This window comes from Filicampus tigris, chromosome 9 (genome assembly GCF_054856515.1).
Source record: "Filicampus tigris isolate MCC_2025a chromosome 9, RoL_Ftig_1.0, whole genome shotgun sequence".
In the NCBI taxonomy this organism is placed as follows: domain Eukaryota; kingdom Metazoa; phylum Chordata; class Actinopteri; order Syngnathiformes; family Syngnathidae; genus Filicampus; species Filicampus tigris.
This window is the reverse complement of record NC_141225.1, coordinates 18,926,376-18,953,504: the sequence shown is the minus strand read 5'-3', so window position 1 is coordinate 18,953,504 and position 27,129 is coordinate 18,926,376. Positions and strand designations below refer to the sequence as shown.

The 27,129-nt window shown below is 40.6% G+C and overlaps 3 protein-coding genes across 4 annotated transcripts; 2 read left to right on the top strand and 1 right to left on the bottom strand.

Annotated features, from left to right (window-relative positions):
* The first annotated feature begins 685 nt into the window (after nucleotides 1–685).
* Nucleotides 686–7,247, top strand: LOC147142407 (neuronal vesicle trafficking-associated protein 1-like). Its single transcript, XM_086041824.1, has 5 exons — nucleotides 686–915; nucleotides 1,162–1,307; nucleotides 2,259–2,375; nucleotides 3,808–3,918; nucleotides 5,503–7,247. Exons 2-5 carry the CDS (start codon nucleotides 1,179–1,181, stop codon nucleotides 5,704–5,706), a joined length of 561 nt encoding a protein of 186 aa, XP_085897950.1. The 5' UTR covers nucleotides 686–915; nucleotides 1,162–1,178; the 3' UTR covers nucleotides 5,707–7,247.
* On the bottom strand, nucleotides 6,544–20,246 carry stx18 (syntaxin 18). Its single transcript, XM_086041821.1, has 12 exons — nucleotides 20,002–20,246; nucleotides 12,038–12,105; nucleotides 10,411–10,526; nucleotides 10,252–10,329; nucleotides 10,074–10,140; nucleotides 9,911–10,002; nucleotides 9,458–9,549; nucleotides 9,122–9,180; nucleotides 8,910–8,979; nucleotides 8,743–8,823; nucleotides 8,505–8,661; nucleotides 6,544–8,406 (listed from the first exon to the last, which is right to left on the bottom strand). Exons 1-11 carry the CDS (start codon nucleotides 20,152–20,154, stop codon nucleotides 8,566–8,568), a joined length of 972 nt encoding a protein of 323 aa, XP_085897947.1. The 5' UTR covers nucleotides 20,155–20,246; the 3' UTR covers nucleotides 6,544–8,406; nucleotides 8,505–8,565.
* On the top strand, nucleotides 19,786–23,423 carry LOC147142405 (uncharacterized). 2 transcript variants are annotated; one of them, XM_086041823.1, is made up of 3 exons: nucleotides 19,786–20,723; nucleotides 20,929–21,055; nucleotides 21,755–23,423. In XM_086041823.1, the coding sequence occupies exons 1-3, from the start codon at nucleotides 20,441–20,443 to the stop codon at nucleotides 22,134–22,136; spliced, it is 792 nt and encodes a 263-aa protein (XP_085897949.1). In that variant the 5' UTR covers nucleotides 19,786–20,440; the 3' UTR covers nucleotides 22,137–23,423. The 2 variants fall into 2 exon arrangements, with proteins under 2 accessions (XP_085897949.1, XP_085897948.1); XM_086041822.1 differs by having other exon boundaries at nucleotides 19,802–20,729.
* Nucleotides 23,424–27,129: the final 3,706 nt, after the last annotated feature.

Here is a 27,129-nt window from a genome sequence, read left to right as displayed (position 1 = left end):
ACCTCTAATCTCAGAACTGTGACGTAGATGAGCGGCCCTCTATTCCACTGTGCTGCGCCAAAACAATAATGAAATAAAAGGGAGCTTGCGTACAGTAATGAATAGTTTGGGGAACTTAAACATGCACCATTGTGCATTGGCACAGATAGTGTGCCAAATAATTTAATCACTATCCTAAAAAATAACGTAGTATTTTTTCCACTTTTTTTTCAGAAAACATGAAAAACGGAACCAAGTACTGATTATATTTATTTATTTTAAAAAAAGTCATCTCAGGGTTAGAATTGAATGATCTGTTTAATGAACGATGCCGCCGATTTTAGCAGAGCTGGCCAAATTATGAGATGTTTAAGGAAAATAAATAAATAATAATAAAAAATAAATAAATAAATAAATAAATAAATCACGTTGTTGTTTTTTGTGGGAGGGAGGATGATGGTCAAAATATGGCTTTTAGGCTATTATTTTTTAAGAAAGTGACGATTTGCATTTATGATTGTTAAATTTCCCACGTCGAATAGAGAAAATGGGAGCAAAAACGAGTGTTTTGTTGATTCAGTATATGTTTTAGTTAAACTTTTGCGTGTTTTAGAATTGGGCCCCCAGCATTTCGTGTGGCGACCCAACCGGATGCGAGTGAGAGACGTGCTCAGCGGATGCAATGAGGACGTTACATCACTTGCAGTGCAGCATGCAGCATGTAGAGGGGACTGAGGCAGCTTGGCCATAGCGTGCACCAGCTCCTCTCCTCTCATCTCCTCTCTTCTCTCCTCCTCCTCCTCCTCCTCACAGCGGCTGCGTCACACGTTAAGGCGCTTTCTTGTGTGACACAATCAACAACACACGGCGCCGTTTAAGGAGGGAAAGCCACAGAAATAGAATCTGTTTTTCAAAACAATACACTCGGCTGACAAGGTGAGTGTTCTGATATTTGTTATTTTGGTGGTGACGCGATTGTTGTGATTTCCCCCCCACCCCACGGTCCACAAAGGCAACACCTCACAGCGCTGTGATGCTATTTATGCATCGTGTTTCAGAAGAAAAGCCAATTCAGACTCAAACGATGGTTTATATCGCCGTATGATGCTTAATAAAAGGCCGGTGCATGACTCCCCCTCCCCCTCTCTTCTCCTCTCCTCTTCATCTTCACCCTCCATCCAGGTTGGTGCGCGCACAAAATGGTTAAACTGGGGAATAATTTCAGCGAGAAAAACAATGGGAAGGTGGCCTCTGAAGACGGATTTGACACAATCCCCCTCATCACACCTTTAGATGCCAGCCAGCTTCATTTCCCTCCACCGGACAAGGTAGGGACTATATTACTTATATATAAAAAATATTTGAAGTCGGATGAATATTGGACCGTCTAAAGCTCTATTTTAGGGGTGGGGGTGGGGTATGCATGATTTCTCATTATATATGTATATGTATATATATATATATATATATATATATACATATATATATATATATATATATATATATATTTTTTTTTAGATTTGAGTGTAATTAGTATAATTATTATTAAAACATCTTCAAATGTCTTCAAATTTCCTTACTGCTCATCCACCTTAAAGAGGCAGTGTAGAATGTTTTGATTTTTCAGTGCTCATTCTTTTTAAAAACCCACTATTAATTTCAATAATATGCTAAAAAAAAAAAAAAAATTCTATTACATCAACATACAGTTTTTAAAAAATATAATCGTAGGTCTAGTAATTGCAAATTATATCACATAGGGCGCGCCTCCCCTACAGGAGTTTGCCAAGTCTCGCCCCCATCTTTTTGCGACGGATAACCGAAGGAGGCAAACAAATATAGTTACTCAGCATCATGTGTAACAAATTCAATGCGCTTACTTTATCACTTGAGGGAATATGAGGAGTCGTTTGTGATGACATTTTGCTTGCACCTCTGCTGAAGTATTTGGTGATAGGCCTGCGACGCGTATTCTCTCTGAGGCACTGTAGTTCATGTGATTCAAAATGTACGCGCTTCGAACCTAGGTCGTTGCATTATATTAGTTCACCACTAGATGACACTAAATTATACACCCATCCGTTATCCGATATGTCCCTTAATTAAAACAAATTGTATAACAGTGTCACACTTAGTTGTACCTAATGAAGTGGCCAGTGAGAGTATCTATTTTCCAAGCTACAGTTCCTCCTGAACTCAGTTTTAGCTCATGCAGCTCCAAATTAAGTTTATTCCTGCTTGTATGAATGTACCTATGTGTGTGTGTGTGTGTGCTTCAGGTGGTGGTGAAGACAAAGGCGGATTATGACGGCGAGAGCAAGAAGGGCAAGAACAGATCACCCAAAATCGCAGAGTTCTCAATAAGCATCATTGAAGGCGTGTCCGAGCGACTCAAAGTAAGATTCCTGCGCTCTGTGATGTACTTAAATACAAAAGCAAAACAGATTTTTTTTACTTTTAACAATAGCTGTTTTGATAACTGGGCACCATGGAAAAGAAAACGTATGCACTCAAAAGTTTTCCTCTTTTATTAAACTTGCATAAGATGAAAAATTTGGTAATAAGAACAACTGAAAATTTACCATCACAGAAAATACCGGTAAGGTGTACACTACAGTCTATGATTTTCGGACTCAACAACATCAAACAATTCTCCAAAATAAGGCCAAGGATTGGAATAGTAAGTAACATTTAGTAAGAGTAAGTAACAAGCCTATTTTGAAAAACGAGTAGAACGTACACGTAGCTCTTTTTAAAAGTAGCGGGTAAAATTAAAAAGTCAACGGAAATCTTGAAGTACAGACACCTGATCACCGAATCAAAGTGGCTCTGACCCACTTCAACTTCCTGTCCTGCGACTTGACGCAAGAATCCATCATGCTCTGCGATGATTCACTTGACACTTCCCTCAGCCCCTCCCATTAAATCAGCTGCTGCCATGGCGATGGGACTCCCAAAGGCAGCTTGTCTCCCACCTCCCTGGCTGGCAAACGTGTACAGTGCATTTGAATATATGCTTGAATTAAACAGTCCTGGCTAGTCCTGAGCCAACAGATGAGCTTGCCGTTGTCGGGTATGATCAAAACTTCTTTTAAGCTCACACGAGCTTTGAAGTGCTTGCGGGGAGTCCTCGCCTCAAAGATCTTTGAGAACCTCCTGTTGCATTGCTTTGTGTTTGCTGCTCCGATGGGCCACTCTTGAATTCGCTTGGGTTCAAAAGAAATGTCTTCCCGGGATTGACGCTGGACTCATTTATGTACGCTGTTATTTATATATCGCCGCTGTCCTGTGAAAAACACGTATGTCCAATTTTGTAATTAAAACAAAAAAAACCCCATCACGTTAAGAGGATGTCTGTAACGCAGAACCCCATTCTTGAAAAAAAAATTAAAAAATTGAAAAAAATGGACATAAGTGTTTTTCACAGGACAGTGATGATATGCTGAAGTGAGTTGAGGATCTTAATTTAGGCAAAAGTAGCACTTTGTCACCTTTTTGCGGCATCTTGGTGCCAAGGAACTATGTTGAAGTGGGTTGAGGAGTTTCATTTGACAAAAGTAGTGCTTTGCCGCCATCTTGTGGCACGTATAGACACCTTTAGGGGAGGTTTACAACTTCATAATGATTTTATAAATTGATAAAAATACCTTAAATCAACCCTGAAACAAACAGGGAGCCATTTTAAGGGCCTCTAAAACCGGTCGCATGTGGTGTCATATTTTTTTGAGGAGGACCAGACAGGCGAGCGTTACAGACTAGTAATCAATGCAACTAACTGCTGTCGACTCTGTTGTGTGATGTCATGATTGATTGGTGTTTCCCTTTCAGGTGACCCTGCTGGTGATCTGTGCTCTGGCCTTCTTGGTGTGTGTGGTGTTCCTGGTGGTCTACAAGGTCTACCAGTATGAGCAGCCGTGCCCTGACAGCTTCGTGTACACGGTGCGTAACGCTTGTGATTTTTGTCAAATGTATGTTCACGCTTGGTTTGCTACTCATTACACTTGTCCACAATGGTCATCATTCTGTCTGCCAAATGCACGGCTTTTTAATTTATTTTTATTGAATGAAAAGTCAAATGTCTCATCTTCGCTTTGCGATGATTTATGCGCTTAACCTGAGCTTTCCAACAATCTAATTTCCATTTATAATGTGATAAGGTGCTGAGCTGTCATCCATCTTTTTTTCTCCCCCTATGCTTCTTTTAGCTGTGAATTACAGCTAAGGTTCTTTTGGATTTATTCGCAAGTTACTTGGCCCTTTGCAGAGCAAGGAACCACGTTTGTCAATTCAAATCAACGTGGTTGCCACACTGTTCTCTGTGAGGCAGCAGAACATGATATTGCTCTATCCAAAGTAATGACAGCAATAAAAACAATTCAATGTAATTAAATTATATTATCCAAGTATACGTTTAATGTAGATACGAAAACAGTTGTAATTATGAACACATTTGAAATATTACAGAATTGCCATTTTGTGATTGTATAGACTTATATGAAGCTCATTTGTTTGATCGAAAGCGTAGAACAACTATTTAAAGATACTACATGATGCATATGTTGGGTCTCTAGAGCAAAACAACAGACCCGCAGGTGTGAAATCCACAGTGGCAAACCATCAGGAGGAGTAAGGCTTTCGCAGCTGACCTACATTTTACAACCTAAATTCTATTATTGGTTCCGTGAAATTGTATTCATTTCTTCCCAGCAGTCTATTTTCTTCATTTCAGAGCAGTTTCCCTCGGCTGCTTCTAGTATGTGTATGTGGATGTTAGATTTTATGTACAATCAGACTTAAGCCTCTGTGTGTTGCCATGATAATGTAATCGGCCCAGGCCCTTCAGAATCTGGACTAACTAACTATAATAATAGGACTGATTCTTTAAATGGGAATCAACCCGCAAATTTTCTTTAAAAGAAAATGTTCTGTGCAGCCCCATAAGTCGAAACACGAAATTCTGATTGATATTGTGTTTGTGGAATATGAGTTAAGCAGTAAAATCCACCCGTTTTTTTGCCATTTTAGGGGGCGGCCATTTTGTCAGTTTCTGTCGACTGAAAATGACGTCACGCTTGTTCAGGGCTCTGCTAATGACCAATCATGGCTCAGCTTCAGAAAACAGATGAGCCGTGATTGGTCGTTACCCGAGCCCTCAGCTATTATGTCATTTTCGGTCGACAGAATGTGACAAAATGGCCGCCACCGAGGCTAAAAAAGGGGTGGATTTTGCTTCCTAACTCATATTCCACAAACGTAACATTAATCAAGACTGCATTGTTTAGACTAATTTAGGCGCATGGAACATTTTCTTAGTAAGAACATTTTGGGGTTGACTTCCAATTTAACCAATAAGACATTAAATTCACCTCGAGGGTTAGCTAGCTGGCTAAAGCACTAGTTCGCCTACTCAAGTATATTTCTGTGGTTAAGATTCTGTAGTAATTTTGATGAGATATACGCCACATATGAAGGGTTAATCTGACCTTCTCTGTTGTGTCCTATGACCATCTCTCTGTGGAGCAGCAAGGTCGCTGCATGCCAGCCGGGATATACGGCGGTAACTTCCCCCATCAGGGCCCGGGGGGCCGCGGGCGCCTCTTCACCCTCATCAACCACTACAACATCGCCAAGCAGACCATCACTCGGTCTGTATCGCCGTGGATGACCATCATGTCTGAGGAGAAGGTCACCCAGCAAGAGACAGAGACGGCACAGAAGCTGGCCTAACCGAGTGGGCGGGGCCTCACCCGCTTGAGGGAGAATAAATATGGTTGTGCCATTCAAGCAAACCTGAGTCCTGCTGCTAAATGTGCTCGTCTTGCCCGAGGTGCTGTGCTGCCTTCAAGGTCGGCTGAATGTGCGGAAATTGTGATCAGCAAAATGAGGCTTCTGCCGGGTTCACGGTTTGTTTGAATAGCATATGCTGTTATTTATTGATACGCAGCTGAGAGTGGCATACATACATGTAGAAATGCCACCCCACCTTCCACACACACACTCTTGATGTTAACTTTGTACATATACACACATTAGAACTCAAATTTAGTGAAATGACTGTGAACTATCTCATGTTTGTGACACATTTAGATGAAAATGCACGCACGACAATTAGGACTGTATTTTTTGCTTTTTTTTTTCCCCCTTAAAAAATAGAACTTTGTTTTGAATACTGTAGTTGTCATCAAGCAATGTTTGCGGCATAAATGCCACTGAGGTGTCAAACTTAATTCAGTCGGAAACCATAGAATATGTTAAGTATTATATGCAGTTCTAACAAGAATTTTAACCAGGGGCGGAGCCATGGGTGGGCACAGGCCCGCGGGGATTGACAGACTGCCCACCCAGTGAGATTCATGAAAAAAAAAATACTTTCAAATTTGTATTAAATTAGTTAGTTAGTTTTGAATTTGTGTTTTATTTTTTTTATTTGAATATCAAGAATGGCATAATTGTGCTTGTCTACGGAAGATCTGAACTTCATATGACTCAGTTTGTCATTTTATTTGAATAGACGATGTGTCGGGATAGGAGGAATTTTTTCCAGGCCCGCCCATTCTGGCTCCGCCCCTGCTTTTAACAGTAACATGGACCCACTGCGTCACTCTACAAATGAGCAAAACATGTTACTCTTCGCTATCATTTCACAGCTGTATTAATGACTGTATTCGAGAACAGTGCTGCTGCTTTCTGGTTGAGTACAGCACTTTTTTTTTTTGTACAAAATCTTACTAAATTGTTGTGACAAAAAGCTTAATGTCAACTGGCTGCACCAGCAACAAATGTACTTTGCACAATTTTAGGTTGTGCTGCTTGTGCAGTTTGACCCGAACTGCTTTCTGCATAATATTGCTGTAAAATGTTTCTTTGTTGATGTATCAGGTGTATTTATAAACAATTGCCACCCTTTTTGTGAAGCACAGTGTGCTTTTTGCAGTCTACACAAGATTGAAACTAAATGCTACATTTCTTGGCATCACTTTTATGCTGCTCTACTGAATGTTTTGCTTTGATAGTAATGACGCTGTATTGTGCATCCCTTTGCATTTATAAATGTCAACACATGGCGAGCGGGAGCCATCGATTTGCTGACTGTTTGAGTTGGAACAATCTGAAAGTAGTTGCTTGTCCTGATGCTTTGTTTTCCTGTACGTGTCTGTTATATGGTCACAAATGCCTAATTTTCATACAGTGTAATAAGTACCATTGAAGTGCATTTGCTACATTAAATGTTAAATGAAGAACTGAAATAAAGTGCCCACGTTTCCCACCAACAACGGCGTTGAATCTATATGATGGTGAAGGTAAAGGTGACAACAGAGAACCCTCGCATATATTTGTAATTCGCCATTGGCAAATTCACCTAATTGCTGATTTTTTTTCTCTCCAAACTATTCTCTGTTGTTTGCTGAAAAACTCAACAAGTGATTGCTGCTTTTGTGCTGACACCAAAACAAAAGTACAGTATTACTTTGGCGCCATCTTGATGCAAATGAACTATTTTGAAGTCAATGAAGTGCTTTTTTTTGGCATCTACAGCACTGGCAGTAGGTGCCAAAAAAAGTGCCAGATAATTGATTTTGGGGTATTTTTCCTATTTTTTCCAGCATTTTTTTCCCACAATCCCCCGTAGGGACCATGTAATGAATTTTTAATCAGCATTTTCTGAAGAATTTTCTGGGTTTGGAAAAAAACCCTGAGATATCCTTGGCTCCCCCATACACCCCACCAAGGAAAAAAGTCTAGCTCCGTTCTACAGGCAATTATAAAGCTTTGTTGGGCCATAATTTACCTGCAGATTTTCACTAATTGTATCAGTCCTCTGTGAATAGCACAGGAGCACTGTAGATATACCCCCCCCCAAAAAAAAAAAAAACCAAAACAAATACTAGTATGTATAATTGATAAATCTGATGAAATTGTCTTGTCCAGAACAGATTTCGTATCTCATCTGCTCTCAATTTTGTCGCCAAACCTGACATTTGAAAATATTAACTATCTGTTATCATGTTTCAGCTTGAAATCAAAAAAGATGGTAGAAAATGTCACTGACAATACCCCGGAGATGACAATGTGAGCGATGAGCTATTTTATTAGTCATACCATCTGCTGCAGAAGGCAAAACATTCTCATTCTGACAGTGAAGTTAGATTTATGGATGCACGATTGTTCTAATAAAAAAAAAAAAAAAAAACAGACTGCAAGGCTAGAGCAATTCTCATCTGGGGGGAACCTTGTAGTGCATTAAGGTTGTTAAAAAAGGAGGCGCAAGAGAACATGCATCTCTTCCTCAGCCAATGACGTTTGCCTTTTATCAAACATTTGTTGCCAAGACCACCACGCCATCCCAAAAAGTAGACGGGTGCTGAATCCGAGTGTGGCTCCATCCGCAGAGGCTGCCTTTAACTTGTGTTGAGCAGATAAATAACTCTGGTGAAGAGGAGGCCACAATAATCTGTTAACAACTGTCTGTTGTCTTTCAAGTCCAACACGCTAAATCTAAAAACTCAATCTGGCGTAGCCGTCACCTGATCACGAGACCGAGCCGGACAGCCGCCCGACGGTGCCCTCGTCCTTGACGGTGTCCTGTTAGCTGTCATACCAGTCGAGGAAGAGCAGCGAGAAAGAGCACATCACCAGGAAGAAGAGGATCCACACACGGAAGCCGGCATTGTTTTTGATGGCCTTGTGACACAAACAAAAGTGACTTTCGACACCAGGAAGTGCGGGGATGTAAAGCACATGCGTTGTTTCTCTGAAGCTCACCTCCCGGATATCCTCATTGCCTTCTTTAACGTTCTCTGTAGCGCCAACCACCAACTGATGAATGTTATCGATTTCAGTCTCCTGCCATGAAAAGTGAGGACCAACAGGTCACTAACAAGTAAATAAATAAAACAACACGCTGAAATCAGTAGGGGCCGTTAGCTCACTTGTTGGAGGACTTTCTCAGAAAAGATTTCCTGCAGTCTTGAGATTTCTACAACCTTCCCCTCGATTTGCCTGGCGCAAGGACGCAAGAATCGAGAGTTGAATCCAGAACGAAAAACCTTTTCCCGTCGGATTTATCACCGGGTTCTTACGTACGTAGTTGGGCATTTTGATATTTTTAAGAGGTAACAATAGTTGACCTTCGGTGACTCACCTCACTTCATCCACCAGGTTGCTCATTTCACTGACCAACCTCTGATTTTCCTGCTCAAACTGCACGCATACAAGCAACAAACAATCAGGAGTCAGTCCTGCATGCGGCAACAGAGAAATCACGCAAAATGCAAGGTCAAATACAACCGTAGCGTATCCCACAGTTATGTTGCTTTATCATCATCATCTGGTAAATTACATTTTCATTAACGCTTCAGCCATCAATTTATCCTCTGACTTAAGAGTGTGGGGTGGGAGCACCCTCTTGAGTTGAGTTCCAAATACAACTGTGATGACATCAGCGGTGAGACGCGCTGTAGTCTCAAGAGTCACAAACCATTTGGATCTCCTCGGGAGAGAGCTCGTCCTCCACTTTGCCTTCCTCCCACAGGTTAACGCTTTGGTCCAACACCTCTGTTGCACTCTTGTCTAAATCACACAAAGATTCACACAGTGACTATGAATCCTCAAGTTGTTTATTTCCCTGTAGTGTTGTAGAAGTTGCTTTGCAAATACTTTGGGCTTCCGGACTGTCTGACCAACCATCACGTGTGAATGTAAACGTCACGTGTGCCTCGTTCAAACAAAGGGAAAGCGAAGGGAAAATTAGGTTTCTCAAATAAAATTTTTCAATTACATTTTCTTCGTACCTCCTCATAGTGAGTTATCATTTGCAAATTCACGGAGATACGGACTACCCTGAGCAGAAATTCAACTCTCAGCGTGGCAGGAAAGCCAAAAATACCAAATAGCATGCAAAGCATCAAATAAACAGAATTCACGGACATACCAGAGCTTTCCTCCTTCACTGTTTTTTCCTCCTTGGGCTCCCCGTCCACTATTTTGTCCGCACGACTGTGCTGCTCAGATCCCAGTCTTGACCTGAAATCAAGAGTCTCGCGTTTATAATCAGGAAATGAGGAGAAGCAACAATAATAGAAACAAATACTCACAGTCTCTTCTTGTCCACCATTCTCTTGACTCGTATGGCCCTCTGCTCCGAGTACAGCTTGCACACGCCTTTGAAAACATTCCGAGCACGCGCATTCAGGCAAATACAAACAGTTTAACGGCCAAACTGTACCAAGTTACGGCGCAGCAAACATCATATTTTCACTCGCACCAACTCACCTTTCAAGTACATTTCAATGAGGTCCAAGACTGCGCCCCTGTGCTCTTTGGTCTGGGCTGCTGTCACCTGCTTGTCAGCTAGAGAAGCAAATACAAAGTGACGTAAAAATGTGAGTTAAAGACGACGCAACTTCTCGAGTCACTGCAGCGGCTGCACACCGTCAGCGCGTAGCTGTTTGATGGCTTCCGAACATGTCCTCATGAAGATTTGGGCATCCTGGTCAATCTGATCACGCTCGCTATCCGTCATGCGGGTGAGATCTGATGAGATGAGACTGTAAGGCACACGATATCAACCCTCAATACTGTAAATTGTAAAAACGTCTGGGGGAAGTTTAGATGAAACGGAACGTCTGTGCAAGCTAACCTATACATGGCCGTTTTTTTTTTTACAGCATTCTGATTTGTTTTCATTCAGAAAATACCTGACAGAATGGAAGAAGTAGCTCTTTTTTGCATGTTGAAAAAGTAAGGTTAAGTTAAGGGTGCCAAGTCCAAAATATTCTCACCAAAACAAAGTCTAGGTGGCGGAACAAGAAGGAAGCACAAAATCAGATTGCACAAACAGTTCAAGTAGATGAGACCTGAATGCGTACAAATGTATTGTTGATGGGTTTTCCCACCGCTTTTGAAAATTAGGCTTCACCTAACTACAGACATCTTGACGTTTAGTTAATGTGTTGTGGTTGAGACTTGAAGAGAGGAAGTCGTACAGTTTTTCCGGGACATTAATCCTTCTGTGCTTGGTTGCACTTCAATTATTGCCGACAAGTAGACTGGAGCCTGCAGCGTAAGACCACACCAATTGGTCGGGTTCACCAGAAGCAGTAGAGCTGCAATTAATCGATATTCATTGACAGTTACGATTATTACACTCTGTGATTGCAAAATTGGCATAATCGTAAAAATTATTAATATACATTTATATCCAAAGCACTATGTTTGTTTACACAAGGAAATCATTGAATGTACACACTTGCACTTTCTTTCTTTCAATTTTCTAAAAACAAATTTGATCCATTTTGTTTGGTTCAAAAGAAACTTACTTACATGTACTTGTCTTTATATTTTTTACGTTTAACTAGTGCTATCAAATTTTTTTCTAACTAATTAATCGCAACATTTTCCATAATTAATCGCGATTAATCATTTTTTAATGACAATTTTTTTACAAAGCTCGCTTGAGTAAACTCTTGGAATAAATATGAAAAAAATAAAAGTAGATTTTGATTCAAAGACTGATCTAATAGTTTCTTTGATCCTTGAATACAACCTTTTTCATGGAAAATACAACTCTTGAGCGATACGCCAAAGACGTACAGCTAAAATGGTATTTGAATGCGGCTTTGCAAAGTGCGCAGATTATTTTGGATTTCTCCAATGATCCATCAAGCAATTTTTTAAAGTAAAACTACGTAAAAGTCGGTCTTTGTGACATTGACTTTCCTCTAAGTTTGGCTGAAAAGTGAGCAGAGGGAAGCTGCCACAAGAAGTAAAGTAACCGAGTTAACTGAGTTAATCTTTTTTGATGAGTTGTAAAATTTAAATTAATCTCCATAGTTAATGCTTTAACATTGACAGCCCTAGTTTAAACATTTACTAGTTTTGTACCAAAAATAAGAGATCGTTTGAATACTCGTGATTTCAATTTTTACCAAAATAATTGTGATTAATATATGTTTCATATTCGAGCAGCCCTAAGAAGCACACACGCATTGGACACTTGCATCAAATCAGCGTTTGTCACATCTTGTGAAATGTCCTACAGTTGCTAGCTGAGGCTTACCTTCCCGCGCTCACATAATCCTTCCTGTGTTGTAATAAGAAGTCTTTCAGCTTGGTGATGTTAATGATCTAGGAAAATTCAGCGAGAAAGACATTACTCGGCGGTCATTATAAACATGTCACATTACCAAGAAGCAATTTTCTTCAGGCTACCTTGAGGCAGAGCGGGACTAAATTGGATAATCTTGCGCTCATTGAAGGTGACAGGTGACCAATGTCCGTCCGCGGCCGTGAATTCACAATATTTACCTTTGACAATTCACCAGCAAGCGGGACGAAGTCCATTCAAACTTGCCGTTCCCACGTCAAGCCGCTCTAAATAAAACGCCGAGCGAGCTACTGCGCACACATCGCTGGCTGGCAGAGTGATGGCAAATAAGCTTTAAATTCAGGATGTGTTTCTATTTATCGCTGAGTGTATATGTGTACAGGCAAACCAAAGGAAACATGCTTCAATTCAATATTTGCCCGTGTAATTCCGTCAAATATGAAAAAAGACCCAATTGCTTCCCTGTCTACAGAGTTCTGCTGGCGGCGCACACCCTCAACACAGCAGGCTCTGTTGGACCGCGCACGAGACACAACTCGGACAAGCTAAGGATTGAAGAATGACACAGAGGCTTTGACTGTGACGGGAGCCCGTGAGCGTGGGAGATTATTATGATAGCATAATGTCTTCGGCCTTCAACCTTTCCACTCTAACAACACCAATTATCTAATTGCCCGGCCTGTGAGCAGTAATCTGGCACCAGCTGTCTAATAATATCGCTAAACATCCATTCTAGCATCACGCGGAGCTCAAGTGAGGTTTTATTTGAGCTGACTCGGGAAATGTGGAGGGGGAAAAAAAAAAAAAAGGTGTCAGAATTTACAGGGCGAGGCAATTTGTTTGAGACATAGATGTCCTTTTCTTGCTCGGGGTGACGTACGGCGCGGCTGCGGGCCGCCCGCTAACCCAGGCAAGCCGACCCTTGTAATAATACGATTATTTGGGGTCAGGAGTTAATTGTTGTTCAGAGCAGTTAAGCTTGGGAGACGAATTAAAGGTTGAGCTGAAATGGTCTTTCGCTTCAAAGGCTTTCTAAACACGGTCTGTGTTGCGCGCTGTCGACAAGAATCAGAAAACCAGACGTGATGCTCAAAGTGGTATTTACACATCAGGAAAGTTCTGCGGTCTCGGTCATTTTGAGGTACTCAATAGAACAAAAGTCTCTTACATGATTCTTTGTTTTCCTCCCAGTGGCTTGTATTTTTCTGATCAGTGGAACTGCTGAAAATGAAACTACACCATTTCATTTTGAACAGCCGCCATGAGTGCTATCACAGAAGACGACGTCAGCAAATGTCATGAGGCTTCAGCTCGGCAAGCATCAAAGACATTTTCGGTGCTTTTGTTTGTTTGTTTGTTGTTTGTTTTGCTTTTTGTTTGCCATATTTAGAGGGGAAGCCAACCCCAAAATGTTCTTGACAAATTATATGTTCTATGCAGCCCCACTAGTTTAAACACGGCATTCTGATTGATATTGCGTTTGTGGAATATGAGGAATCCACCCGCTTTTAGCTAGCTCAGGGGGCGGCCATTTTGTCACTTACTGTCAACTGAAATTGACATCACAGCTGCTCATTGCTCAGGTAACGACCAATCACGGCTCAGCTTCAGAAAGCAGGTGAGCTGTGATTGGCCGTTACCTGAGCCCCGAGCAGTTGTGATGTCATTTTGAGTTGACAGTAAGTGACAAAATGGCCGCCCCCTAAGATGGACAAAAACGGGTGGATTTCACTACTTAACTCATATTCCACAAACACAACATTAATCAGAATGCCGTGTTTGAACTAGTAGGCCTGCACAGAGCATATTATTGTCAAGAACATTTTGCGTTTGACTTCCTCTTTAAAACAAGGTCCAGCTTCAACGAGGCGTGTTACTAAAAAATAAATAAATAAATAAGAATGCGAATATACAAGAAATTACATCAACCAAGTAGACTTGCCTTCAAAGCCACAAGACTCCAAGCGGGGTCTGAATACTTTTATCCGGTGTTTTAACCCGTTGGCCAGCAGGTAGTGCTAAATCCCCAAACTAGAATTCAGTCAAAATGCCTGACAGGCGTGGTGTGTGCGTGTGTGTGTGTGTGTGTGTGTAAAAGGGGCACAGAGGGGTGTGTCAAGAGTGCTGCTCTGGGGGTTGAGCTGTCTCCAGTGTGTATACATTGGAGCTCGGATTCCCAGCACAAGCTCAAGGGCTTGCAGGGGGTCAGGGGGATCAATTGCTCTTGTAACTTAAGACCATAAAGAGCAAGTAATTCCTCAACAATGAGGAAGGAGGCGGCCTCGCGCATGTGTACGGATGAACATGCAATACGGTGTGGGTTTGCGCCGCTGCACCGGTGTGTGCGAGACAGCTCGCAACTAAAAGAGAAGGAGACAGTCTGCCGGGCTAAATCTAATCTCGACATCATCAAAGACCCCCACTTTAGCTCCTCACTTTCTCGTTGGGCCTGCAGCCCCGACTGAGCCCAAACAAACCATCAGGAGGGATTATTATGAGTAAGACAAGAGAAAGAGTTTAGTGAGCAGATTTTCTTCCAACCCCAAACGGCTTGAATGTCTCTTTTGTTTTGTTAAATCCAGGTAACTGACAGAATTAGATGACTAACTCGATTCAGTTTAAATCCTAAAGGCTATTTATACTGACGCCACGCGATGTTGGATTCAATTATGCAGGTCTGATACAGAAGGAGACGTGAGCAGTGACAACATGTTTATTTTATTTTGAAGTTCAAGTACATCTCCCAAGGGGATTTGATCGTTTTTTGTTTTTTTTTTCAAAGAACCAGTGGATTGAGCTCTTCTCATTTTCCATAATTCTCCTCTGAGAATCTGGTTGTCATGGTGACACTTCTGAGAAGTCATCAAGACAGTGATGACCAACACACGAGGGGGATCATCAGGTGTGCTGGGGTAAATGATTTAATTTCACTTTAAAAATGGAAGTCAACCCAATCTTATTTTTTCCCCAGAATATGTTCTATGCAGGCCCATTGGTTGAAATACGGCATTCAGATTAATATTGCGTTTGTGAAATATAAGTTAAGCAGCAAAATGCACCCACTTTTAGCCATCTCAAGGGGCGGCCATTTTGTCACTTCTGTCGACTGAAGATGAGATCGAAGTTGCTCAAGGCTCAGATAACAACCAATCACGGCTCACCTTCAGAAAACAGGTCGTTATCTGAGTTCCGACAGAAGTGACAAAATGGCCGCCCCCCGAGCTAGCTAAAAACGGGTGGATTTCTCATATTCCACAAACGCAATATTAATCAGAATGCCGTGTTTAGACTTAGTGGCCCTGCATAGAACATGTTCTGGGAAAAAAAAATGTTTGAAATGACCTCCCCTTTAAGTAGTATGAAAATTCATTTGACATGACATTTTCAATAATGACAGGCAGCTACAGTCGGTCCATGAGCCAACATTTGGTGAAGTTTCATTGTGAAGCCTTCCACTACTTTGGAGTGTAAGGTCAAGCAAACAGCTGATCATGACTCAATCGACCTAGATGGACCAGTGCAAGTGAAATGTTTGTGAGTGTAAGGGTTAAGACACTGCAAGCCGTACTCAGAAATCGGATGTATGAATTTTATCTGCCGGCTAAATGATTCAAATAATGAAATTATTGCTCACTTATCAAACTGGAGCTGAAGTGATAAACGATACTAGTCTCACTTCTGGAAATATCGGTACTGTCGTCTTCTATATAATGCTTCTTAGTATTTTTACCTTGTGTATAATATTTGTTTTGTATTGTGTATCTGGTTTGTTTGTGTCTGCACCCTGAGTCTGTAATAAAGCATTTCGTTCATTCAGGTCCACCATTTTCTGTACCGCTTATCCGCACTAGAATAAATTCTTAACACAGCTCGCGTCACACATCGAGGAATAACATTGGTAAGATAGAGATCAAGTAAGCCGAATATTCCTTTAAAAAAATTAATTCTCACTCTACTGTATCGAAATCCTAAGCAAAACCCTCCCAGCGTGACGACAATTCTATATAGAAGGCCACAATGAATGATGTCAAAGAGCGCTGGGGGAGCCAGTTTTGGAATGCTGATACTAAAAGCACAGCGGGGAACCAGGCACTCCTCTCTACACACAATTTAACAATTTTAGAGTGACCTCCACCATTTAAACTTGAGAAGGGAAGCATGCTGTGGCGAGGGAAGAGGTGAGCAGTGAAATGAAGATCACAGTGCCCTAAAGCGACCCCTTTAAGGGCAAAGATTCCCCTGACCCGCTCGCTCTTGTCTAGTTAGGAATGCTGTTTGGTTACAATTTATTTGTAAATGAGCTGGATTTTAGTTGAGAAAAGCACGGCGCATTTGTCAAATTCAATATGTTCTTTCGATGTCAGTGACGCTCCAAAGAGCGTTCTGCACATCTAGGAGGGCACCCACATCTGTTGCACATTAGGTGCCGGCCGTCAACATTGTTGCCGGGGACCTAATTTAATATTTTCTCTGTTTTGATCTTCCACCTTTAATCACTGGCTCTTGGGAGGATCGGCTTTCCCCAAGAAATTGTTCGAGAGCAGAAAGCAAATGTTATTCCAGTATGTTTATGGAATCGTGCATGTGAAGAGAGGACTTGCACACAAAGGAAAAATGCTTGGCCATGTCAGACGTGGGAGAAAACCGCAAGAGGACCATAAGCAGTCAGGACATTCCGAACTGGCAATTTAAATTTCTCCACTGAGATGGTTGCAGATGATATGTGCAATGCGAGTGAAAGAGCAGTAGGGGGGGAAGAGAGCAGGGGAGCCGCACCGCAGGAATAGAGTAAGGTTTCTTTGAATCAGCACCGCTGCTTTTATTAAACCACCGCTTCTAATACCAATGTAACATAACATAACAAAAAGTTGGTTGTGCAGGACTGAGGTGAGCGGGCTCATGTTTGATGGCTGACATCAGGCACAACTTAAAGTCCAGACTCCCTGAGGGAAATGTAAAGTGCTTCTTCAAGGCGCCTTTGAAGAGGTTTGTTTTCATGGAGCTCATGTTAGGCAAAGGACTACTTGCTGTATAAGCAGCCGTCATGACATTGAGAAAAATACTTTTTTTTTTTTTTTTTTTTGAGGGAAAATGCCAAACGTCCTTTGCCAACCATTGATATAGGCCTGCACTTCATTGGCACCCACAACAGAATGTTTTTTGTCAAGATTCCTGAGCTGACTCTTGGCTTCGTTGCATTTTCTGTCATGTTTTACGATCAATAACAAACACAGAGTCTTAATTTTCAAACTAAGAATATGACAGTAAATATATCACACAGAATCAACACACATTTTAAGTAAGGGTAACCGCAATGCATGCACTCCACAAAGAGAGTATTAGTTCGCCAAACTCACACTGCCCGTCCGTATGAATGAAGAAACATTATTTCTTTTTAAATGGCATTTTTCCTCTTAATAGTTTTACTTTATTTAATTTGATCTGTTATCAATTCAATTGTTTAAAATGTTATCTTTATTCACTTTAATCATTTTTGGTATGAATAAAATAATAATTATTATCAATACTTTTTCATAGTTGTGTTTCTTAAATATTACATGTTTCTCAGAGTCTTTATTTTGAATACAAAAAATAATAATACAACACCTACAACGCTTAGTATGAAATATTATTTCATTATTTTATTATTCGATTTATTATTTTATAATATTATTTTTATAAATACTACTGCGATACACATTTCAGCCATATCGGCCAGCGCTACATTGTAGAATATCAAAGTAAAAGCATTTGTTTGACTTTCACACAAAGTTCCACCTCAAAAAATACTTTCCGTAGCTCTCCAAGAATCAGCAGAATGATTAAAAATGAATACAGTAGCGTAATAGGCCCAAGTATTCACCAAGAACAAGGCAGAGGTTTTACTCTTAACTCCTTAAAGTGTATCCAATATTTAGGGCAGGGGGAAAAAAGATGACAAACTTGAGTTGTGTCGACACAATAATGTATGCCTCAAAACTATCATTAATAATTTGAAAGCCATATTTGCAATGCCTAGAATCAATGTTTCCGCACGGGCATTTGTTGCTGCGGACGGCCAAACGCACGTCCCACTCTTCCGACCCGAACAAAAAGTGATGTCTCGCACGATGCCGGTTCATATTTTCCTTCATATTTTGGGTTGAATACAGAATTGTAGGACTTTAGGGGAACTTTGGTATCTGAGGTGTAAGTGTCAAACGCGTCATAAAATCACTTTGCAGCATTCACAGGGGGGTTCGGCGAGCAGCTTCCCAGCAGGACAATGCGCACAAGTTGAACGTTGCAATAGCACAATCTGATCCAGTATTAATAATATCAGCCGCAAATAGTGTTGAGCTGACCCTTCCAATGTACATACTGGCCCACTTTTGACACTGCGATCATCTTTACAACATCTGACTTGACATAGCCAAACATCTACATTCATGTACAAGAAGTATCTCATTAAAGAACCTCTGTGGGTATCAGCCAAACATTGCATACCCGGTGAGGTTGAGATGTGCCTATTGCACCCGAGATCAAACCACAGCCCTTTACTAATATTAGGAACATCCATTCAAAATCCAGGCTGAAGAGGGCACAGTTTCAAAAGTCAAAACCTTGTGAGAAAGTGATTAATCATAAACTGGAAACCATCATTACGACTGATTGGAAAGTAGATTCAACAATCACGTTTATATATCTGTGTAAAAGATTTGTTTGCATTTTAAAAGTAATTCTAGTTAATAATAATTATTTCAACATATGTTTTGAATCAATATTCCGAATAAAATCACTGCATGATGATTGAAACTCCCTCATGAACAACAGCACTAGGGGGGCTACGATGGGGAAGCGGTGTAAAAAACACCCCTACAACTTACCGCAGTGTACGTGTTAAGCCCTCGTTATTTGTATTTACAAAATACATACTTTATGTTGCTGCTCCACCAGCCATGCTGCCCTGGGCAACCGTACATTTTACACATGCCAGGAAGCACCACTGACTGTAAATCTTAAAGTGCACCGCTGAGTATAACACAGAGGAGTTTTCTACAGACAGTTTTACAAACAATTTATATTGATGATGTCTAACTAGCTGTGTGATTATAAAAATCCCAAATAAATTTGCCTCAAAATTGCCCTTGATTGAAAGCTCATTAGTCAATCAGGTGATTGCCTGAAGCTACAAGATGACCTGACATCTTTACTTACAACAAATTGCAACTAAACATACCATGTATGCAGTATGTGGAGGAATGGAAGTTGGCAAACAATACAGGACAGCAAAACCTGTCACACTGACTAAGCTTGCATTATCACAAAAACTGCTCAACAGCATAAATTGGCCGAGAGGGTTAATAAAAAGTAAACATTACCTGCAAATGAGCGTCAGGCAATACATTACATTATTCATACATTACCCATTGAAAAGATGGCTGGTGTTTAGTTGTACTTTACATTATTGGACCATTCATTACAATGAAGATTAACAGATCACCTCTAAATTAAAGGGAAGATGATTATGACTCTAGCAACAAAATGCATTTCAGCACCGCATACAACAACCTCTACAACGTGAAAAAAAAGCATTACTTTTAATGACGTCAACAATAGCCGAAAAAAAGCACAACGTTGGTTTTGCACTACTCGTGTGGCTGTAAATGAGCAGTAGTGAGTCCACTGACTGTTAAGTATAGGCGGCTAATGCTAGCATTTGAAGACCAATTAAACATGCAATGAAGATATCGTTCTGAAACTGTGTTTTGTTCTGCAACACCGCGTGCTAATATTCCAACGAATGAAGATTGACACGCTTTCATGAATCACAATTTTACCGTCTATTTAGAGTTTACGTCGGCGCTAGCATGATGGTTAGCTGCAGTTAGCTCGAGCATGATGGTTAGCTGCAGTTAGCTCGAGCGAAGCCTTACCACTTCTTTCGCCTTCGGAGAGAAGGCATTCTTGGGTCTGCTGCGCTTGAAAATCTCATCTTTGGTCGAGTCGAAACCTATACCTATCGCCTTGTTTCTGGTTTTGACCGTTTTGACACTGGCTTTGAAAAGTAGCGTTATATCCACAGCCATGTCTGTGAGGCTTACAGCAGAGAAGGGACTCCTCTTGTAAACAAACTGACACGTCGCCCGGACGTGGCGTCATTACCACGCGACGACGTTTCCACTCAGCAGGCGGAACAGAGAGTCTTAAATCTCCTCGAGTTTTTCCGCAGGACTACGAATTATAGCGTGTTTAGGACATCATATTTTACACTCTGTAGGTGTTGTGCCCGTTATGCCTCGCGACTTAATAACTACCCTGATTATACTTTTCTGTGCTGTATTCCAGTAATGTATAAAATATAATTAATCAATCATGCCACTCCAACTTGAGGCAATGTCAAGCAGGAAGCGTAGACCCAATTGGACAGACCAGGAGTGTTATCTTCTTGCTCAGCTAGTCCACGAAAGAAAAGAAGTAATCAGAGGGAAATGCACCACTGGATTATATGATAAACGGCAGGCCTGGGACGAGATAACACACACCATCAATTCAGCCTTTCCACAGATGCAGCGAACTGTGTCTGACTGCAGCAAAAAATGGGAAAATCTGCTGGCAAAATCAAGGGAGGAGATTAAACGACAGAAGATGCACACAGGTACAGGTGAGTAACATTTACACCCTCTTGCACACTGTGTTACATTTTTTATGCACGTATGGTTTCAGTTAATTACAAACATATAACACAAATACACACAATTTATAACAAAGTGTTAGCCCTTCAGTATGGTTGCATATTTAATTTAAATACCATGTAACATAATCTGTGTCCAAAGATAACAAAGAATTGTTGCTTTTCACAGATGATGACTTATCTCTGGATCAGTTCAGTGCTTTGACCCAGATTGTGATTTCTGTGATGAACCCTTCAGTACTGCAACAAGATGAAGACTCCCAACCCTTTGACTTGGTGGAAAGTCAACATAACAGGTGTTCTGTATTTTTCAGCCTGTTTCATTAAATGATATACAGTGGTACCTTGATTTACAGATTTAATTATTTCTCGATTTCGATTTTTCTCGAGTTCGATTTCACAATTCAGTTTGCTTGTACATCATATCAATTTTCTCTGTTGAAATGTTTGGAAATGCCATTAATCAGTTTCAGCCCCCATGAAATTGAAACATAGATTTTTTTTTTACTATTTCAATGAAGAAAAATAGGACTATATTGTATAAGCATAACATTTTTTTTAAAATGTAAAGAAATCAACTGGTGTTATTAAGTGTAATCCAGTTGAAAGTCACGCACACACACATTGTATTATTTAAGGGGGCGTGGCAGGGGTTGGCCAATTAGCACACAGTCTTCAGTGTCAATGTCGTCTCCATGCTTCTTGCGAGTGTTTTATTTTGTATCTGTGTATTTTATTGTTTGTTCCATTTAGTAAACAGCTAAAAGTGCAACTGTGACTGTTGCTCTCATTTTTCTGCAATTCACTCAAGCAGCGGCATATCTGAGGCTCATTCTTCATTCAAATATTGGCTCGCAACAGAAAGCAAAAACTCGACTAAGCAACGGGTTCTAACTTGAAAAACTTGCAACTTGGTGAAGGTACCACTGTAATTATGTATTGAACTAGATCTGAGTGATCATTGACGGACAAATCCACATCTTCTTCCCTTTCAGTGGCACTAAAGATGGAAGCATGTTCTCCACTGGCGAACAGCTTAAAGCTAAACACGAGCAGGCAGATCTTGTGCTCCCTGCCTATGCTGCAGATCCATCCACGACTGCACCGGGAGAGAAAATGGCCCCTTTTTGTAACATTCCTAAACAATTCGCAGTACAGTTCAGCCCTCATTATTCTGCTGCCTCTGGGGAACAGTCCGATTCCCACTGCTTTACTTGCACACATGCAGCACACTGCACCACTTCACAAGAAAGAATGGATTTGGAAATGTCTGTTCTAAGAAGACAGGAGGCAGTCCTCAAGCTTCAAGAGGAGTATTATACACTCAAAATTCAACAGATGAAGAAGCAAATGGCAGAGTCTCCTCTACAGGACTGAAGTGTTTCCAGCTGTTGCATCTGCTTGTGTGTCGAGTGCTTTGATTCATCCTTTTATTGTGGTTGGACACTAAATAGTGTAGTTGTTTAGTATATAATTCATATTTTTCCTCTGCAAATACAGTGAACACCCGCTGTTTGCAGGGTTTAGGGACCAAACCCCGATGCAATTAGCGAAAATGAGCTAGTAATGGATGCACACACCCTATAATGAATTTCCTGTTTTAATAAGTTTAAACCCTAATATAAATATACCCCAAACTACAGTATGATCCCAAAACACTTAAACATAATTTCAATCTCATTTTGCTAAATAATCCTTCAAAAATAAATGGCTTGCGATGATTTGTGTTTGAAAAACTGCACCAGAGATAGGGATCGGGCCGGCCTGCGAATAGTGAGAATCCGTGTGTAATTGGTGCCTATTGAAATGCTTTGGGGAACATTTTTATTATTTTTTCTTTTAAACCCGCAGGTATGCAGTGGCCTACACAATTTTACCCAAATTTGTGGCTTCCGACCCACCAGTTGTGACATTTGGGTGTTATAATAAGAATTATGAAATCATGTTTAAGATCCACCAAAAATTGCTTGTCAAAAACAGACATTTTCTAATATGACACTGCATCATTCAATCTGTCATGGAATGATCATAGAAATATAAACAGTTTTCCAAAATGTTGTGATGTTTGGATATTGCATTTTGTTGTTAAAGCCTAATAATTGGTCAACGGGTTATGCAAAATGCCTTGCATAGTCACTTACTGTGATGGGCTGACACTTTTTATGAAAATATAAAAAGTGAGTTTTATCAGTTTTATTGAGATCTAAATATGTTTGCAATCTGTAACATTTGGAAAATATGACATGGAAAATAGTGTATCTTCATTCAGCCAAATTTAGCACCGACTTAGTATGGCCATATATTGCGGCATTTCTGATGAGGTCTACTTACAAAGTAGTTTCTTAAAATATGATTTACATTCACATATTTTGAAACGGGAAGCCAACTAGTTTGTTTTTCTCTGTGGGAAATGGGTTTCATGCTGCTTCATAGCATTTACTTTTAACTGGGTGTTTGGAAGCAGTAAATGTTCGACTAGCAGTGCCCCAGCATGAAAACTGTTCATGCCAAAGTAAATGGAGTTGAAATAATGTCCAGTCTAGACAAAAATGTAGTAATTTGTGCGTAATATTTCTCATAAATCAGTGTATTTGTAAGTGACTGAGCCTTACACTCAAATGTAAGCACCGTAGCCAGACTTTTTAAATAAAAGTCTCCTATTTGCTTGTGTGGTTTGCTCATTTCCTTTGTTAGTGTTGAGGCATGCATATGTTCAACCGAGTGCTGCCACTGTCTGTACTTTTCTGTCACTTCAGCATTTAAATGTTTTATTTTTCATTCAGTTTAGCTCTGCTGTGAAAAGCAAACAGCTCTTCCCAGGCCCACTTGTGCTAAAACTGGGGAGCATGATTGAATTTGTGATACTGAATGTGTTGATGTGAGCTGCCTGTCCAAGTTACCCCTCAACACAGAGGAAAAAAAAATACAATTTAAGCGTGCTATAAAGCAGCCATGGCCTGTTATAGCTGTTTATAGGAAACAGTCTGACAGGCATGTGAAGAAAAGCCCTTTGATCATCATTTTCTCTGTGATGCCTTCACAATGTTTTCCATCCCCAAATCTTATTCACATTAGGGATTTCATTAGCTTACTAAGACCCAAAAGAGGTGATGTAATAAGGTCCATTTGTCAATACATAAATACATTAGACATGTATTAAAAATAATTGCTGAAAACACGTACAAACACAGAACTACTGTATGTTGACACTTGGCAGTATTAGTTTGTTGGTAGTACTTAAGTGTGCATGAAACCTTTTTCACCATTTCAGTTTTGGGGATTTTTAGGTGTTGCTACAAGTGCCCCGATGACGCATTTTGGCTACCACTAGTAACCCCCCCCCCATTTACCTTTATTTAATTTAGACTATTACAGCTTGCCTTTAGCTAGCCAGCTATACCTCTACCCCAATTATGCATCGTCCCTGGATGCCACAAGTTACAGAACAGATTTGGGTTATTGGCTCCAGGAGCCTGTTAGCCCATGAACTAGCCAACGGCTAGCACCTTTCGTCGAAGCATAGAAAGCCCCATAACAACTCTGTGGGATATACGGTATATATCCCAGCCACTTGAGGTTTTAATCAAATGGAGTGGAATGGGAAGATATTTGTGTGTCTTATTTATCTCATACTTCATTGCTGACTTACTCTAGATGCTACTGTGCTGCTATCTCACATTATCTACAGCTATCAACATTCTGCCTATACACTTGCCAGAGAAAACAAGCCAGATCAGGGTTCACTGATTCAAACAGTATTGTGAAGAATTAAATTGAATTGTACTACTTGCTTTGGTTACCATAAGTACAACTGGCCTAGTCACTGCTCCTTAAGGAGACAAGTTGTTGCAATTACAAGACGTTTTATTGTGCTGAAGCTTGAAAACATTTGGGTATGACATCAAAGAATGAATCTCGCACGATATAAACATGTCAAGTTTTATTTTCAGAAACAAAACGCACAATTCAGAAAGATGCTTATATTTTTTAACCCCCCAGCCATGCACCCAATTTTGCATGTGAACAAAAGTACTGAAGCATGTGGCTGACAGGTGTTCTTATTGACTAGGTGTGTCCTATTCATAGCCAGTAGAACCAGTTGTAATGTCGTGAAAAAGCAAGAAACCACACGTTTTATGTAAGCAACATTGAATGAGTAGACAAAAGAATAACAGCAGTTGTCAATCAAAACAGAGCTGTAAAGAAAGCCTCAAGCGGGCCGCACACCAAGCGATGTGACCAAATGCAATGAACCATTCAGTCACGTCGTGCAGTGTGCGTGATTAATTGCTGGCCATCTGCAACAAATTTTACTTTGATTCCAAGTGTCGAATACCATCACAGCAGAATAGATATATGCACAACCAAAGTTTGTGATTTAGTAGAATTATGTTGGTGGTGCTTCAAAATCTTTTCGAATTTGGGGTTGTCAGGTAAGAGTGCGATGGTTCAGGCGCCGACTATGATTTGTTTGCGATTGTCCAGTTGCATCCTGGCGTAAACAACTTTTTGTCACATCAGCAACAACCATGGACTTTATGTAAATTGGATTTCAGTTGTCAAACCATCAACATTGTCCGTCCGTAGGTTGGAGATGTGGCTTCTAAGAATACATTTAAAACTAACGTAGATAACGTACGTAGGTAACGTAGAACATGTCTACCTCTTTATTTCTAGATAAAAAAAAAAAAAAGAACTTCCATTGCACAAGATATTCTTTGGCATTCCTAGACGCTATCTCTTTTTGGATGAAGTGTCAGTGACAGTATTCATTCCCCCCCCCCCCCCCCGCCATTCCTGACAGATGAGCCATGTTTTGGAGTGTCCTCTGGGCAGTCCACTTAAGTGCCTCAAAAGATACCCCTTAATCTCCACTTTCTCTTTGTTTGCACTATTATCAGCGATGTCCGTCAGGACTGCTTTATCTTCACAGGACTCATCAAGTGGCTATCTGACGTTGTCTTAATTCTATCAAAGTTTCTTATCTCAGCTTTGCCTGAGGATACGTCCTTACACAGACTCCCTGAAAAAAAAAAAAGTGTCTCTGGTTAGCGGTTCACTTATTTAAATGAGCTCTGAATGTTTTTCAAGCGTTCCGCTAATGATTGTAGAGTATTCTTGTTTGGTGGCATCCAGTTTACCACAAACAAGCCTTCTGCTTTATTTTCTCATAAGTTATTTAATGGAGTAAAATTAGACTTGTCCCACCAGTGAGACAAACTGCTCAGGGCAGTTGATGGCAGTTAACAGTCTTGAAACAGTAGAGGAATGTCCTGCAGCCTGGTCGGTCGGATGAGAAGTCATGACATGGGAGTTGTTGCCTTTGAGTTGAGAACTTACCCGTCACAGCCTCCGGGCTGACAAACAAACCTCGGGTGTGCAAGACTCACTTTACTCCATGTTCCTCTTCCCGTGACATATGACCAACGTTGACACTTGGTGGACTTTGCCGTGGCAAAAAATTGACTCACTTGGCTTGCTTTGGTTGGCATTATGTCATCAAGGCAAACAGAAGAAGGCTCTTTGAGCTCTGAAGAAAATGTGTTTTAAAGAAATTGGTTTGAGTGAGCTCTAAATCATTAAGTTGTTCTTTTGTCATATATCACACTGGTTTTCGTTAAAACTAGAACAAAACATAGATAGCACACACACGCGCACACACACACACACACACACACGCACACACGCAACCCCCCACATACACCCACACTCACCCCCACACACCCACACAGCCTCCAGTTTTATATGCTGAGCATGGGTTTGCATGACTTAGCATAATTGTTTTATACCACCATATTAGCCAGTACCCACTTTCTGGATCTGAATCAGTAAGTATTGCATGCAAGGCCATGTGCATCCAAGTTTCCCGGAAAAAAATAACGCAAAACACATGCAGCAATAGGTTAAGTACAGATGTTGCAATCACAAATTAAGACTTTCCATAATGCAGCTGGTGTTACAAATGTTCAAATTTATTTAGATTAGAAAGGGCAATGCCCATTACTGAAAGGACCTCGGGCACAATGTGTCTGCGCAGTGGATTAGCCACAACTGATGCTTTTATTTAGTTGGTGAAAGGACATCTGAGAAAGGATTTTTTTTTTTTTTTAAGTCAAAGTCCCTGGTGCCCCTTTTTTTCATTTTAACTTATCCCCAACCACAAACAAACTATTGATTAAAGACTACATTTTGACAATGACCATATTGAAATATGGTCAGCAGTCACCTCTCTCTCTCTCTCTCTCTCTCTCTCTCTCTCTCTCTCCCTCTCTTTCGCTCTCTCTCTCTATCTCTCTCTCTCTCGCGTATTCTTATTGATTGCCACATTCCTTAACTGGAATAGTGTGTTAGTGTTTCATATGGCCTCACT